Source organism: Molothrus ater, chromosome 6 (assembly GCF_012460135.2).
Source record: "Molothrus ater isolate BHLD 08-10-18 breed brown headed cowbird chromosome 6, BPBGC_Mater_1.1, whole genome shotgun sequence".
Classification (NCBI taxonomy): Eukaryota; Metazoa; Chordata; class Aves; order Passeriformes; family Icteridae; genus Molothrus; species Molothrus ater.
Genome location: NC_050483.2, coordinates 37485999 through 37502810, shown reverse-complemented (window position 1 = coordinate 37502810; position 16812 = coordinate 37485999). Strand labels below are relative to the sequence as shown.

The window sequence follows — 16812 nt, the reverse complement described above, 5'->3', positions numbered from 1 at the left end:
CCAGTGAAAACAGCTGGAGGTGGAAGCATCTGAAACATTCTTTTTATGGGATTGAGAAGGGAGTAATTTTAATTTTTTTTGGAGGGCGAGGGGTGGAACCAATGGCTGTAACATGCACTTACATGACAGCAAGAGCCATCTTTCAACCCTGTATCATTAAGAACAGTTTCCAAAAAATTACACTCTATAGGACTATATGGGCTCTTAGACACTTTCTTAGTCATATCATCAAAGCATAATCCAGAGCCCATGACCAAAGCCCAGGTAAAGCACAGACGCATCAGACTTACACTTAAACCAGCATAAGGCAGAAAATGTTGCTTGTGAAAAGGGCTGACATACAATGTATGATTACAGAAACAGAATGATTACAGAATGAAAGGTTAGACTATTATTTTAGACACTACAGAGCTGAATATCTGCTTAAGGGATTACAACAAACATACATCTCTTAAAGTTCCAAAGAAAAAAACTAAAGTTAGGATAAATATTTCTTACCCTCAACAGAGTATACATTCTGTTTAGTGAAGGACTGGTTGGATAGAGTAACAGCTCCTCAAGAGCAGCATTAAATCATCAACCAACCAACTTGCTTTCCTTCACCTCTGCGGTGGTTATAGCAGCTGTACAGTCATATCGAACTTAATCTTTCACCTCCCAGAAAAACTGGCATTTGCAACTTGGACAAGTTTAATAAATTTAGCACATTAATGTTGAAAGTCCTATGGAAAGGTAAAGAGTTAACAAATAAAGTCATAGCTGTTTGTGTGTGTGAATAGTTAATTGTCCAGCTTCCATCACACAGCTATCCATTGACCATCATAACCATTTCCTCTTAGGAGGCTGCTCAGCAGCAGCCTGAGCTAAAACAGCTCCGACAAAAGCTTGTCTGACAGCAGCAACAGCTTTCAGCAAGATATACACAGGAAGACAGACCTCAGTCTTCTAAGCATTTCCAGTGAATTTTGCTTGACCCTAGCTCTTCAAGGTCCTTGTATGCCAGACAAAACTTTTCTGCAGACTATTCTGAGATGCCATAGAGGGTGAGGACAAAAAGCCTAATGCAAGAAAATGGTGCTGGGAGTGTTGTTACACATTTGCCAGGAGAGTTTTATTTGCATCAAGCTATGAAAGGCCATGTAAGTCACCAATCCATTTAGATGTGCTCCTATACAGTTGAACTCTTGTTCTTAATGCCTCCATCATGGATGTGTTTTTTCCCAGGCTTGAGATGCTTAGGCAATTTTTCTAAGCAGGCTCCAAAGTATTTTCTACCTGGCTTCCTAATGTAAGAGCAATATACAGTTTGTTAATTCCAGCATATATCTTAGAAATACCAATTAACACATACTTAAAAGGAAATGCATTCTCAACGTGCCCTTGTCTCTGCCAACACTCAGCTAGTGACAGCTCTCTTTGTATCTGGTTGCAGTTTTACTCCTTTGGAAATGGTGAACTAAAAGTTAAAACTAAATGTAGACCACAAGCTGAAAATAGAGTTAAATTGTTGGTAACTTGACAGTCTGACTGAGCCTGTCCTGGAGCACAGTGCTTCACTGTTCATCCTCAATATCCCTATTCATGGTTGATTTCCATCAAATGCATTAACCATCCACTCTCCCCTAGGGACTGCATTTCAAATCAGGATTTCATACTCTTTCCTGCATGGTTTTACATATTGCATTGGTTTATACTGCTCAAGAACTGAAAATACTATAAAAAAGAAAAATCAGGTTTTAGTAAGCACACCACTTCAGAACCAATAAGCACACCACTATCACCAGCTTGTTGTTCACACACCAAAAAGCTGGTGATATGCAAGGACTCATTATTTTGTTTTGTTTAAAATACAAAGACTCAAATTAACTGATCCTTGTGCAGATTAATGCAGTGGACTTAGGTAGATGGCATATGTGAAGATTTTTCAGCATCCTCCATATACTGAACACATACCATTAATTAAGCAGGAGATAGTTTCACATTATAAACTACATTACAGCATAGCTCATGTTTTATTAGTGCAAGAGTCTAATGTCATATATTAGGCATTCCCTGTCAGCTGCCATCTCAGAGAACTGGTTGACAGAGGGACCCACTTTTTTTAACTACTGCATTTAACTTTTATCTAGACAGCAGCAATACATGTCTATTTACACACTAAACACTGCAGTATATTAAAGTTTATAATACACCCTCTTACCCTAAGATAAGGGTACAAGATCTATGCTAGATTTCAAGGTTCATCTTGGTCTACCTAGTTTCTGAATTGTGCCTGTGGATTCTACCCTTTTTATATCAACAGAGTAAACTGAAATATTAAACTGCTATAGGAAATTAAGATTAGAATGTAGCTGAGTTGGGGCAATATGCTCTGTTAATTACAGCTCTCTCTGTTTTAAAGTTCAGTACCAGCACAGAATTCCGCCTAATATGCTTTAGAAATTACCTCCAGAAAAAAGGAACTGCTTAACTGGCAGCCTGGTATGAAGATTATCTTCAGTATACAAGACAGTTTGGTATCTGCACACCTGCATTTTTTCAGTCCCTTGATTCTTTGTGTATAGGGGAAGAATGATGAAATTCTATATGACAAAGCCTTGTACAAACCTGAGCACAGCACATCCACATTCTAAAAATGCTCCACAGATGAGCACCAACAGCACATTTTTACGTACTGGGCTATTCTTATCATATTTATGCCAAGCATGAGTTACAACAGTCTTTAAAAAAAAAAAAAAAAAATCAAACTAAGAAAACAATCTCATTACACACTAAAAGGACAGTTAAAAGGAACTGAAGACACAGGCCATTCCCTTGTTTATAACCACTTAAATTTTATTTTACAGTATATTTGTGACATTTTATGTTACTATAACCAAAGATCAGGGTTGTTTACAAATATAATGGCTGCCATTTGATGTAAACGATTAAAAAGTGTCTCTAAATATTAAAATTTTACATCATGATTTTGTTTTATTGAATTGCTCTTTGTGCCATCAGTTATTAGTGGAGAGGAACTAATTTAAGCAAAAATAGTTTTCAGGAATTAGATGTAGAAACTGAGAAGCTGGGTAAGATTTCAAAAGACCACTCTCTCATCACTGTAAAAAGGAAGGAAGAAAGCGAATTCATTCACTGAAGTTGCAATGTAGAGTCAACCAAGTCCATTTGTATTAAGGCTTCTTTACATATTATTGAATCCCATCATGCCTTTCATATTCCCAGCAGCACCTTGTTGAAATTGTCTCATCATTGACTGCAAACCAGCCATGCCACCTGCAGAAAATAAGTGAGAACATGAAAGTGTTAATGAACTCTGAGGCACGGGTCTCTTGCTCAAGGCATCATTACTGCACACACACTATTCCAGTAATATACAAAGGCAGAAGCCCTAACTGTGAAACCAGGTTGAAATAGATATTGAAAATAAAGAATGGAGTGAGTAATTACAGAAAGGTCTGCAAAACACCAGGCTTTCAGTAGGTTTTAAGATGATTTGTGCATTAAGAACTAGACAGAAGAAAAAAAACTTGATGGAATGACTATTATCAATCAGGAAGGTTCAGTTATGGGAGTCCTTATTTAAAGTTGCTCTTGTCAAATTTAATCACTTGAGCAAATCTTAGAAGAGAAGGGAAGTCTAGGAAGATTTGCTTTACCACAGACATCCTTCACCATTGCAAGTACTCATTTTGAGAGCTGAATCCAAACGAAAGACTAGATTAAGCACTGCTAAGTGCAAAGTATTTGGACTCAACTTTCTGATTCTTGTTAGAAAACCCCAGAAATACTTAATACTGATATATACTGCAGATAGTCTCTCATCCCCTTCCTCACTTCTGTATCTCAAATGCTCCGCTATAACTGACAGTCCTCTCTTGAAGCTATAAAAAGTCAGCACATACCCATATGATGAAGAACTCTTGGATCCATCATCTTTGCCATCTGCTGATTCAGTTTGGCCAGCTGAGATGGGTTTACGTTCTTGGACATATCACCACCTAAATAAAAAGAAAAGAGCAATCATAAGAAAGTGGATTAACAAATGGTGCTAGAAATAAAATAAATCCAAATGTTACCTCCCAATTCTAGATTCATATCCATGAGCCCATTATTAGAAGTTACTACATCAGCCACTAAAAGTCCATTTAGGATCAACACTCCCTGCACTCCACAAACCAGACTGAAGTGTTAGTACTGTAATAGCAATCAAATCTGCATTGATAGAAATACAGTAGCTTTCCTTGCTAAGTTACACACTGCTGTCATGAAGAACAGTGCAGCTCTTACCAGTGACATAAAAGAAATTTCAAACATTGTGAAAATGAGCAAGCTACAACTCACCTTCTCCTCTCCCTAATCAGTGTTTTCTCATTTCCTCTGTGTACACACATCAAGTGACCTCCCGCCTTAGTTAAATTTTAAAGTGGGGTTTTTGGTATTGGTTTGGAGTTGTTTTTACCTTTGAAAAGCCCTTTGATGCCTCCCATCTTTTTCACCATCTGTGCAAACTTAGTGTATTGGGTCAATAGCTCCTGAACATCTCTGGTAGAAACACCAGAGCCTCTTGCTACTCTTTGGATTCTTCCTGGCTGCTTACTGAAAACTTTGGCACCATCTGTGCTGTCAAGTTCTGCAATTACAGTGTGGAAAGGAAAAATCCATTGAGTCACTGACATTAAAAACTGTTACAATTGGTAACAAACATCAAACCTGTTTTCACTGTTGAGAATTTAATTTTGAGACACAGAATAAATACTTAAGTTTTAAAAGTGACAATGCAAAATTTTACATAAATCACTGAGACATAATATTCTAGGAAGTAATACTAAGAAGCTCTTCATATGTTAATAACTGTGATAGAAAAAAAGCTGTATGAATAAATTATGCTCCTGGGATACTTGGTCTTAAGCCATATTAATGGGTTTAGCACAAGGGTAAGAGCATACTACTAAAGGAATTCTAGGTGGAATAGAAACAACACTTTGAATTCCAGAGACCAGGCTATGTCACCAAGTAAATTTGAGGGTGAGTAGAAAAAAGACAGCAATGCCAGATTAAAGATTAACATAACTTATCAATTTACAAGTATAGCATTTATAATTTATGAACAGTTACAATACAATGAATAAAAGTACATTGATTTCCAATAGAATGGAAATTATTTGAAATCCCACCTACTCTACACAAGACAGAGCAGCAACAGGCAAAGTATCTCTAGATATTTAGATTTATGAAGCAATTTGGAGACACATGTACTCCTTGCGATTCCCAAGAATGTTAAATATTTCTTGTCATTTTCTGTCGTTGTACATGCTGCAATATGAATTTTTCCAGAAACATCTCTCTAAATAAGCTTGTTTAACAATCAAGAAAAAAAAACAGAGGGTGAAATTTGTATTACCTTGATCATTCATACTGTCCATAATAGTCATGAGTTTCTTTAGCCTTGCCATTGATTCCTGTTCATTGCCTTTACTCATGAAGTCAGTTCCAAAACCAGGGATCATGCCCTTGTTTCAAGAAAGGGAAACAAAAGCTGTGTCAGAAAAGCTAACTTCATTAAGCAGAAAAAAATATAGACAGCAACTGTTAGTTCAGTAGTTGCATACTGCAGTAGGCAAATAATTTCACCTTTTTAAAAACAGAACGCAGATTATAACAAATTTCAATTAAAAGTTTTAAAATAAAATTATTTTGGGGATAACTAACCAAGATCTGACTGAATGGTCCCATTTTCATGATGTTTTGGAATTGTTCATACATATCTCTTAATGTAAATTGACCTGAAGCACAACAACAAAAGAAAAGTTAGCGGAAGTCACACCAGCATTTTGCTCTTACTGTCCTTTTTTAATTACTCTTTGTATTCATAAGGTAAATATTATACTACATAGGTAAGTAGATAAATAAACCTCTTCACTCTTCATATGGCTAAGCAGTTTCAGATGGCACATGCTGAACCATTAAGCTAGTTTTTCTGCAGTTGTAGTCTGACAGACTTTTGTTTGAAAAACACAACTCAATTTACTTGGCTGCCACATTTACTGGAGAAAGAAAATCTGTTCTTCACTGAGCATGAACAAGTTGTGTCTACAGCACAAATGAACTCAGTGGTCTCTGTCACAGAGCACCTGCCATGGTCAGGTCACTGTAAAGCATCTGCAATTCAGACCTTGAGAATAACTTACCATGTTTTAGCTTTTCTATGAGTGCTTCATTATCATCCAACTTTAACTCATTTACTTTATCTATCAATCCTTCAATATCACCCATACCTGGGTAAAGAAAACAGATCTGAAATTAGCATTAAAAAAATACACTTTGACTTTCCATTATCCAGTTCTAAGTGTCTTTTAAGTACAGTTGTACATTGGACATACCAAGCAGCTTGCTGATGAAAGGCTGTGTTTTAAAGGGTTCAAAGTCATCTATGTGCTCGCCAGTTCCAATAAAAATAATAGGACTCTTTGTGGCAGCAACTCTGCAATAAAATATATTTTATGAAATGGCCTCTCAAACACCATTCATCTTTTATACTATAATCAGCTAGGCATCATCAACACTATGCATTCTCTCTGAAGTATCTGCCTTACTCCTCAAATTATTAATGAAAAAACACCCTGCACTTGGGTGTTTAGCTCAGAGTAGTTAAAAAGATTTTTCTCTAATTAGTAGTTAATAAAATACAAACTCTGTTTGGAAAAAAATCAGAAACAGAATTTGCTAATTTTCACTGCTGAGTTTAAAAAACTTGAGAGGAAAGAAAGGAAAATAAATCATCTCCAGTTTATCCTAATACTGGGCTATTACTGATACATACTAATGATACTAGTGATACTAATGATAATACTGTCAGATGACAGGCATTGATTACAATTTCTTCAAGGTACCTCATACAAAAGACAATCTCATTTTCAACACAGGAAAAAACTCAGACATAAGAAAACTTAGAACCTTTCCACCACACTGGCACTATCTTTTAGATAAAATTTCGTTTCCAGTCCACAGACAGTACAGGGCAAATACAGCACACTTAAAGCACACAAGCATACGACAACTCGAACAAGAGCAAAATGAAAATACCAAAAGCTTTAGTCTTCCAACATTATGCTATAGATAAAGCAAAATACACATGGCAGTGTAGGAACTCTAACACTTCAGGTCAAAGACAAGCAGGGATTTAGGAAGTCAGGGGCAGTTATTTTGACTGTTTTGATCAAACATCTCAGCTCTAAACAAGCTGTAGCACTGCAAGGCAGTTGAAACAATCATATAAGGCTGAAGATAAAATGTAGCATTTTCTGGTCAAAACTCTGCCAAGATACAGGACATGGAAAGTCCAACAAGAATGGAATTGGGCTAAGTATGACCGCAGACAACTTTTCATCAAGTTTCTGGACACTGCCAATCCAGAAGTTTGATCTGCATTGTAGTTTTAAGGTCACATATGATGAGGTACAGTTTTTCCCCTTTTGGAAAAAAAATCTCTTGATATGCAAAACTCTTCATTTAAGTCATATCTATTGAGCCCAAATTTATCTTTCTGGAAAAATGCCTAATACACAATAGGCAATGAATATTGCTTGATGTTGACTTCTGAAGACAAAAGTCTGACCTGTGACAATACAAACTGCTGTACTGAAAATACATCCTATCACTGAATGCTGATGTTAAGTACAATCAGCAGGTGATCCTACCCACAGAAGAAGGATAAGAATCTAAGTGTGACTGTGACCGACTTAGATTCTGTGCAGTGTGACAGTGACACTCCCCAGGACAGGTTTCTGTGAGACACTAACACATTTCACAGCTGGCTGTGCACAGCCAGATGTTGGACACTGTTATACCCCATTAGTACTTACGCACTAAGGGCTCCACCTCCTTTGGCATGTCCATCCAGCTTAGTGACAATTACAGAAGCTACATCTACTTTGTCTTTGAAAGCTTTAGCTTGAGCTTCACAAGCTTGGCCAATGGAAGCATCCATCACATAAACAATGTTATCTGGTTGCTAGGAGAAATGAGATACACAAAATAATAACTTCCTGCTTTACTAAACAATATTCATGCATTATTATTATTATATAGGTTCAGAGCAGAACTTACTGCAATAACAGTATATAAGAGCTGTATGCTAGAGTTTAAAACAGGACCACTGTTTTATGAACAGTATTATCTAAGGACCATTTAAAAAATTCTGATGCTGAATGACTATATGACTCATCTACAACACAAAATATTACAATTTAATATGCTTGTGCTTATTAGTTATGATTCAAGTGATTTTAGCCAGTATCTTGAGCCAGTAAGATAATTAGTATCTACAAGCACTTAGTGACTAACATCTTCAATTTGGTTTTACATTTAGATATTTAAGACATCCATTCCTCTAAAAATAAGTTAGCATTACCAGGAATTGTGTGGGAAGTGTCATATTGTTATGCAAGACCACAGAGACAAACAAATAGCCAGACTTTTTAAACCCATAGAAACAACAACTTCATTTACATATCAAAACTCTTGAAAGTTATCCAATCATCTTCTCTGTCTCAGTGCAATTATTTGTGACAATCACGGAAAGTTTAGTATTCATAGTTAAAGGAAACCAGACCAGACTGGTTCTTTCATCTAGTTTTTCAATGCAAAGATCCTGAAAAGGAAAAGTTAAAGCAGGAATGGCAGTCTGATTATACACAAGCATCCTTGATCAGAAGAATAGAAGAATTAAAACCATCACAAAACTAACAAGCACTGGTCGTTTAGCCTTTTCTTATTCATATCTGTTTGTAATTTCTAATATCATCTAGGAGTTAAAGCAAAATGCACACAGAACATTAGGATAAAGATTAATCAACTGTCATCAAATGCCAAGTTACTGTATTTCTCAAAACTACTCACTATGGCATTAGCAACTTGTAACATTTCTTCAAACAAAGAGTCTTCTTGTTTGTGACGTCCACTTGTATCAACAATGATGATTTCAAAGTTTTCATTCTTAAATTTCTCAACACCTTCTGAGGCAATTATTACAGGATCCATTTCTGTGTAACTGATCAAAAAGAGAAACAAAGATTCAGAATTTCATCATTTGACTATAAACTTGTTAACTATAAGTCTATCTGGATTTCAAGAGGGAACTCCTCTTATGTAAAGCAAAAATTGGTTACAAATACATCTTCCTAAGCCATTTACCCTTACTGCTCAGTGAACTGAAGCACAAAGCCTGAAGTCTGTCTCACCTGCTGGAAGCAGCAGTAAGTTCTACAAGACCCTCTCTCAAATAGGATTTAGCTGAGCATCTAGACAGTTCACCTTCAGTAAATCTTAGGGGAAAGTTATTTACTGCTTTATAAAAAGACATTTCAGGTCCACCTCTGTCTCTATTTGATAATAAAAATTAAGCATCCAAAAATTATATCCTTTGATCTGTGAGATACGTCTCAAAAATCTGGCCATGTCTGGTAAAAGTCTGTGAGCTGCTATACATTGAGTAAGCATCATAGGGAATTATTCCTGGGCACCTGATCTCTTAGTACACTATCCTACCTGCTACTCCTGACAATATACTGAACTGGACAGAATGTTCATCTGATCAGAGCAAGTATTACCCAGAATATATTATTAAAATGAAAAAAATTAGGCCATGCTAGATGGGGTTTAGTGCAAAATGTTCAGAACAGAACAATACATAACTGAGTTGAATTGTTCTCCTAAGTGTTTCTGAAAGAAGCTTACCTCCCATAAAAGGGAATTCTTGCTTTTGTGGCATTCTGCTTTAACTGGTCAAAAGCACCTGTAAGACAGGTATAGTCAAGGGACTACTTAAGGAAATCTTCAAATATTATAGATAGAGAACTACATCATTAAAGTCTGTGTTACCTGCTCTGTATGTGTCTGCACATATTAGACAAGTCTTCCAGCCTTTCCTCTGATAGAAGTATGCTAACTGAAATGAAACCCAAAACAAGTAGTTACACCAAAGTCCCATTGACATGACACTTCTACCAGCCTCAAGGCACACACAGAGGACACAAACTCAAGCCAGCCCTTCTGTAAGTGAGGCCACAGAGTAAGACTGTTCATGGTTAGCATGGCCATTATTTAGGAAAGCATATCATAAATAATTATTAATGGCAAGATGAAAACACCTGCTTGACTCTGCTTCTGATTTCAATTTCTTGAAATGGCAATCTCTAGGAATGACTACAAATAACTTAAGTTCCCATTTTACTAACTCCTGAATTCTTCTTAGTGTTAATACTGCAGATTGGACTAGCATGTAGAAACTACCCAATGCAATACTTCAATATCCAGTACCATAATGGCTACAACTTGTACAGCTCTATGTTTTTGTACTTTCAGAGGAACAAGGATATTTCCATTGAAAGGACATGTTTTAAAGCAGTGGACAGAATCCTTAACCTTCCTACAACACTCAGCTTCACGGCTGCTACATATATTCACAAAACACTGACCAAATACAAATGTTCAAAATAAAGTTCACCTACATAAGCACTAAGAAAGTCTTCTGAAATCAGAGCAGGCTATGCTGAATATTTCACTATATGTGCATCTCAAAAGGAGATGACAAAAAACAATGAAGATGTGTCTTTTTCCACAGGATAATTTCTCCTCACAACTTGGAATGTACCAAGCTCTGTCCTGGGGTGAATCAGTGAATCAAGAGCTTATGGTTTAAGATAAAAGGGCAGATTAGTGAGAGTGATGCTGTTGTGGGTGTTTGTTACAGGCCACCTGATCAGAAGGAGCAAGTGGATGAGGCTTTCTATGGGCAGCTTGAAGCAACCTCAAAGTCATAGGCCCTGGTTCTTGGGGGGGACTTTAACTACCCTGACATCTACTGGAGAAGCAACACAGCGGAGCACAAACAGTCCAGGAAGTTCCTGGAAAATGGAAAGCAGGGATTACAACTTCCTGTCACATGAAGGGGGACAATCCCACAAGGAATGGTATGCTGTTTGACCTCACACTAACAAACAGGGAAGGCCTTGTTGCAGATGTGAACATATGTCAATTCAGAGTATTCTTTTTTTAGCCTTAAAAAAATACAAACACAAATTTCCTCAACGAATCTGGGGCTGGAAGAGGTTTCCCATCAACTTACACTTAACTGATACCTTGTATCTAACACAAAGGCCAAATTCCACTGTTTTTCTAAATAAGTAATGGCATGAACACCCATTCTTAGTATTTAGTTTTAAACCTAGAAAGTGAACTACAATGTTGTGGTTTAACTAAGTACAAGGACAAATAAAGACTCTCTTATAGGGTATTGTTTCATCAAGAGTTCAGTTTAAAAATCTTTGAAGGAAGTCCTACAAGCCATAAATTGTCCCAAAAGAATTTTACTTTCAACATTCATTTCATCTCAGAAACCCCTTTGCAAACATATCTCTGCATATGTAGAGAGTTAGAACTTTCCTACTAACAAAACCAGCACAGATCACAAGCCAAACCTACCTAAGGAGCCCAATGACCACCAGCTTCCCCAAGCAAAAAAAAAAAAAAAAAAAAATCCAAAAAAACCCAACAAACCAACCAAAAACCATGCAAAGAGATCCCCTGCATTTACCTTTGAACAAGTTGTTGTTTTACCACTTCCTTGCAAACCAACAAACATTATAATATTCTGTTTTCCTTTGGTAGGTGTCCACGCCTTGACTCCAGGATCTACAAGCTGAAAAACAAAGCACAGAAAGCACAGAACAGTTGGTGTCACAGTAATGTTAGGTGCCTGGTTTCATATTCAAAGGAGAAAAACAGTTTTTGCACAGTCTCATCTTAATTTGGCTTAGATTTTTGCTGATTTACTGTGAACAACAACAGTCCTTACAAGGTATCTATAAGGTTCTGCATAATAATTCTGCAACAACAACAGTGTTAATTTCTTTGTACCACCAAGCACAGTCAGGCTGTGGCCTGTATATATGGCACAAGGGTAACAACCAACACAGAAAGGTGACCTCCACCCCTCTTGTCACTGCTCAGGATGGGCTTCTTCCAGTGAGAATCCTACAGCACAGAGGGCTTTGTAGGGTTGCTGCCTCACTTGTGAAATGAGTAGAAGGTAGATACGCTCCTGAGAGCCACCATATCTGTGGGCACAGACTACAGAGGAGCAAATGACTACACTGTAAATTGGAAAGAGGGCAGAAGACAGACACTCAAGCCCTGATTTGACCAAGCAGGCAGATTAATGAGAAATGTTGTGTTGAGCTGCTGGGTTGTTGTTTATCACTTTTCCAAAGGCTTATCAATAGTTGGAACATTAGGGTAGCAAAGCTGTATTCTGGGACAACCAGAGGCAGTCTAGAAGCTAGCAGTACTTTACTCTTGTCTTTACATTTCAGTTGAAGAATAAGAACAATTGAACTCAAAGCTTAAATTGAAGTTAGTTTGAGAAATGCCCAGGATGCAGTTTCCATGATAATACTGCTGTTTGCAGTACTGCAGTTGTGCTTTCACATCAGAAAACCTGACTGCAGGTACCACATAACCACCTAAAAGCTTTCCTTGCTACTGCACTACTTCCAAGCCCAGACTGTACAAGGAAAGTGATGCAATGCAGAATTTTGAAGTCCTACCTTAACAAGCTCTTTAAAGACTGCATGCTGGATCATTTTTCTTTTGTTAAGGCCAGATGCCATCTCTTCAAGATCAATTGCAGACCTGAGTTTGAGAAAAGCATGGAACACTAGCATAACTTAAAGCATCACTTGAACCCAGTAATAGAGTTTTTGGAACTGCAACAGCATCCTGATTTGTTCTGAGTCTTCAGATAGGATGTACTTAAGAAGTGACACACATTGGAGACATTTTTATGCAGAGCACAATAACAGGTTTCTAAAATGCATCTTTCAGACTTGTATTTACTTAAATTAATATGAAAATAGGCAAAGTAATAGTGCTAGTCACATACACAGATTTATTTATAGCCAGCACAGAACATGTGAAGATTATGTGTCTAGGAAATAATGAAGAACTTGTTTATCAGACGACTCAACTGACGACAGCAAAAGATTTTTGAAACAAGCCTGTAACAGCAATAAATGGCTAAATTTGACCAAAGACTCTTTTGATGGAACTGGCTAAACATTTAGTTCAAACAGCTGTTTTCCTGTTCAAAGTAAACTGTGTGCTTCTAAAAAAACCCCAACATATTAAGTTATAAATTAGTTGTTCTTTTGTAACCTCAAATTACAACTTTTACAAATATCAAAAGTTAAATGCATTTTGATTATTTCACTTACTTGACATTTTCTCTAAGTTGCTTCACAAGTTTGATATTAACATCAGCTTCCAGTAATGCTGTACATACTTCTTTTAACATAGCATTTAAAACCTTTGGAATATAAAAGAAAAATCAGAAAAATTGTTTTACAATACACAGAGATTAACTAGGCCACTATTAGATCAAAATAAGAATGTGAAAGTCTATTTATGATATAACCACAGTTTTCACAAATTAAATGCATGTAGTCCTATCATGAAATCAACTGTCACAAAAAAAAGTCTGTGCATTTGTTCCTACATAAAAACAATTTAAATCTGAGAGGGAAGGGTTCTCAATTGTAACAACTGCACACTATAGAACACTAACACAAAACACTTCTTACTGCATTATGGCCCACAGCTCATATGGCAACAAGACCCTCCTTAGAGAGTACACCAAAAAAAACCACCTCAGATCACGACACCATTTCTGTTACAGCATTCCTTAGCTAAAGATGGACACCCTGCTACTTGAATTTTCAGAAACTGGACTGCTGCTCTGACTGTATGCCTTTTAGGCAAGCAGGTGCCTCAGCTAGAAACCCTGTGTATTCTGAGTTTTCAAAGTCTTGAACATAAAGATTTTTGTGAAAGTAACACCTGCATAAATGGCCTCATTTTCACATCTTGAGCTCTTGCAGAATAAAAGCTTCCATTGCTGAAAAAATTAATTGGGCTGCATTTGATTCAATTGAGGATTTTTCTCCTGGCAGAAGATACATTAAAACATTTTCTTTATGCGTAAGTTCTAACCCTACAGCTTTTAATTAGCCGATTTTTTAGTTACTTTAAGCCACACATCTTTCCACCTGAAAAGAATTTCTAGCAATCTATGTATTCAGAGACACTTTGAAACCATCACATTAGTTAGTTTTCCATCTTGCATTGAACTTCTATGACAGAACACACTGAGTTCTATTTCCAAACTCTTACTTAGAGAAAATACAGGCCATGCTAAGCCAAACAAAACTCCAGAACCATGCACTGGTTTGAACATAAAGGCAGCAAACACAACACATTCCTCGCAATTCAGACAACAAACCTTACACTTGTTCTTCCACATCTCAGCTTCTAGCAGCCTAATACACATCTGCATAGTCTGCCTGTCCCACACACACATAAACCGGAGCAGGCACCTACCTTCCATCCACCCTTAGGCACACACTGCCTCCACAGGACACTAATCTCCCTAAATACAGCACCAGGCTCAAGGAACCTTTGACCATGGGACCCACTATGTCTGAGGTGATGACCCACATATAAATCTAGTTTTAATTTCTGGCAGTACTGTTAGAGGGTTAAAACCTTTAGCAGAAATTTTACTTGAAGATAAAGAAAGTCTAGGTAGCCCACTTCAAGCTTCTCATCAGCCTGTGAGAACTTTTTCTCAGAACTTTTCCAGTGCTAGTGCCATGACATTTGTACACGACATACCTCTTCATTGATGATTGTGGCATTGCTCAGTGAGCGCAATGCTGAAGTTATTTTTCTTCCAAGATCTGCCAGAACCATTTTGGCGGCTTCAAGTACGACTCAGAAGGATCTGGAAAAAAAATTTAAAATAACATTTTAAACTAGTTGAAGCTATGCTTTCACACAGAAAGTGCATAAGTTTTACTTTTTAAAGTTATTTTTAGGAAATATTGGCCTGAAGTTAATTTTAGGCAATCTCATGGCCTACTTAAAAACAGAGATACCACACTTCAATTAGGAAGGATTTCACTGTGTAGAATAAATGTGCATTGAATTCACCATGGAAAAACAAACAAAACAGTCCAGACAGACTTCCAGAAAGAATGCCAGCTGCCTTTTATCCTCTTATCAGCAACATGCTACATAACAGAATAAAATCAAGCAAAACAGCCTAGAAACACTGCATCTTGCAAGGACAGTATGACCAGAAGCAAAATACTTTGCTAGCAAAATTCAACATTATTTATCAGTCGCATTTTATCCAGCTTTCATTAATCAAGCTGAATTTCCCATTTCAGTAACCCTAGAAACATACTTGCATTTTAATAAGCAACATTAATACTGTATTTTTTAATGGCTGTATTGGAAAAACAGACTATTTTTGCTCACTAGAAACACAAATCTCACATACAAGCCTAAACCATACCAAAATTTACACTTAGAAAACCATAAAAAGTTAATTTCTGAAGGGTACACATTCTAGTCAACATGCAAAACCACTCCACTCCCTATATTAGGTGACAAGATATTCAGGAGAACACCTGGTAGAATCGGCAACCTAAAATTCTGATTAAGGGCAAACCAAAACTTGTCTGAAGAGCAAAAATTTGCAACACCACAGCTAATGCTGAAATGAAGCACTTCAAATACTTCATGTTTATCTTCCACTTTCAGTGTTGCTTTCCTGTACTCAGCTGAAACTACTTCCTAGCTCATAGCCCAAATTGGAATCTCACATTTGAGCTCCTCCTTTCAGTACTGAAAGCCAAATTCTCAATAATGGGAGTCTCTGTAATCAAAACAGATGAGAGTTTCAAAGATTTTTGGGACTTCCTCCTGCCTCAAGTGAGAACAAAAGCCAGTCCATTTATTGAAATGAAGAATGCACCACTAGCTACATTCTGATTTTATTTAATATACTGGCCATCAATGTGGCTGACAAAGCAGCTCACTGTATACACACATTGAGATTTATCAGCTGCACAAACCCCAAAAAGCACCATTTAAAATGTTTTAAAATGTTAAAATGTTTTATTGCCTATAAATAATAAAACATATATTCCAAAAGAGCTAAAACAAGGCTCCCATGTAAGCCAACCTCCAGACTGCTTTGTTTAATTGAGAGTTACTATTGTTACCAACTTGGTAGGTTAAACCAGCAACAAAACCCCAAAAATACCTGCCAGGCTAACCCACACTCCCCTGATACTAAGGTCACAATGCAGAACAAAGTCTGCAGGAGCTTCAGAAGATGTAGGATAAATAAATCCAGTGTAAGTACAGGAGTTGGGTACGGCAAATGACACAAACATATTTACACATTTTAGATTTAATGTACATTGAACGTACAAGCAGTGATATCCATTAAAATGCCATCTCAATATTAATTTAAAAAACAAGTCTGTGTTTCTTAAGGAACTCTGCCAGCAGAGTATTTGCAAATACTCTACTGTACTCTACTGTTCCATTAATGTACTCTACAGTACACTAATAGAAATTTATGTCCATCTGCTTACATTGCTGGAAGGGGACTTCTACATGTTATCTGAAGTGGTAAAACTCCAAGGTTTCCTTACAAGGCATAGAAGTCATATTATTCCAGAATAATTCTAAAAAAGCATTTTAAACCTCAATAGGTTCTACCAAACAGTCTCAGCAAGACAGATGTTCAAAACGTTTTCCAGATAATTTTCTGTGATAATCACAATGTGTAAGAAAAAACAAAGCCTCCAAACTTTTAAAAACCGTGTTGCACCTCAGTAAGCTTTGAGCTGCTAAAATGGCAACCAGTGACAGCACTTAACTATAAAACTTGGATATATT

General features: G+C 36.8%; 1 protein-coding gene across 1 annotated transcript in view; it reads right to left on the bottom strand.

Annotated features, from left to right (window-relative positions):
• Positions 1 to 2814: 2814 nt before the first annotated feature.
• Positions 2815 to 16812, bottom strand: part of SRP54 (signal recognition particle 54) — a 15619-nt gene continuing 1621 nt past the window's right edge. The window contains exons 2-16 of the mRNA XM_036383673.2: positions 14731 to 14839; positions 13275 to 13366; positions 12609 to 12693; positions 11597 to 11701; positions 9883 to 9949; positions 9739 to 9796; positions 8902 to 9052; positions 7866 to 8014; positions 6384 to 6484; positions 6192 to 6278; positions 5713 to 5786; positions 5405 to 5513; positions 4463 to 4633; positions 3906 to 4001; positions 2815 to 3276 (exon numbers count right to left, since the gene is read on the bottom strand). Of these exons, the coding sequence (XP_036239566.1) occupies positions 3185 to 3276; positions 3906 to 4001; positions 4463 to 4633; positions 5405 to 5513; positions 5713 to 5786; positions 6192 to 6278; positions 6384 to 6484; positions 7866 to 8014; positions 8902 to 9052; positions 9739 to 9796; positions 9883 to 9949; positions 11597 to 11701; positions 12609 to 12693; positions 13275 to 13366; positions 14731 to 14808 (1515 nt within the window). The 5' untranslated portion in view covers positions 14809 to 14839 and the 3' untranslated portion in view covers positions 2815 to 3184. The remainder of the gene's footprint in view (positions 3277 to 3905; positions 4002 to 4462; positions 4634 to 5404; positions 5514 to 5712; positions 5787 to 6191; positions 6279 to 6383; positions 6485 to 7865; positions 8015 to 8901; positions 9053 to 9738; positions 9797 to 9882; positions 9950 to 11596; positions 11702 to 12608; positions 12694 to 13274; positions 13367 to 14730; positions 14840 to 16812) is intronic.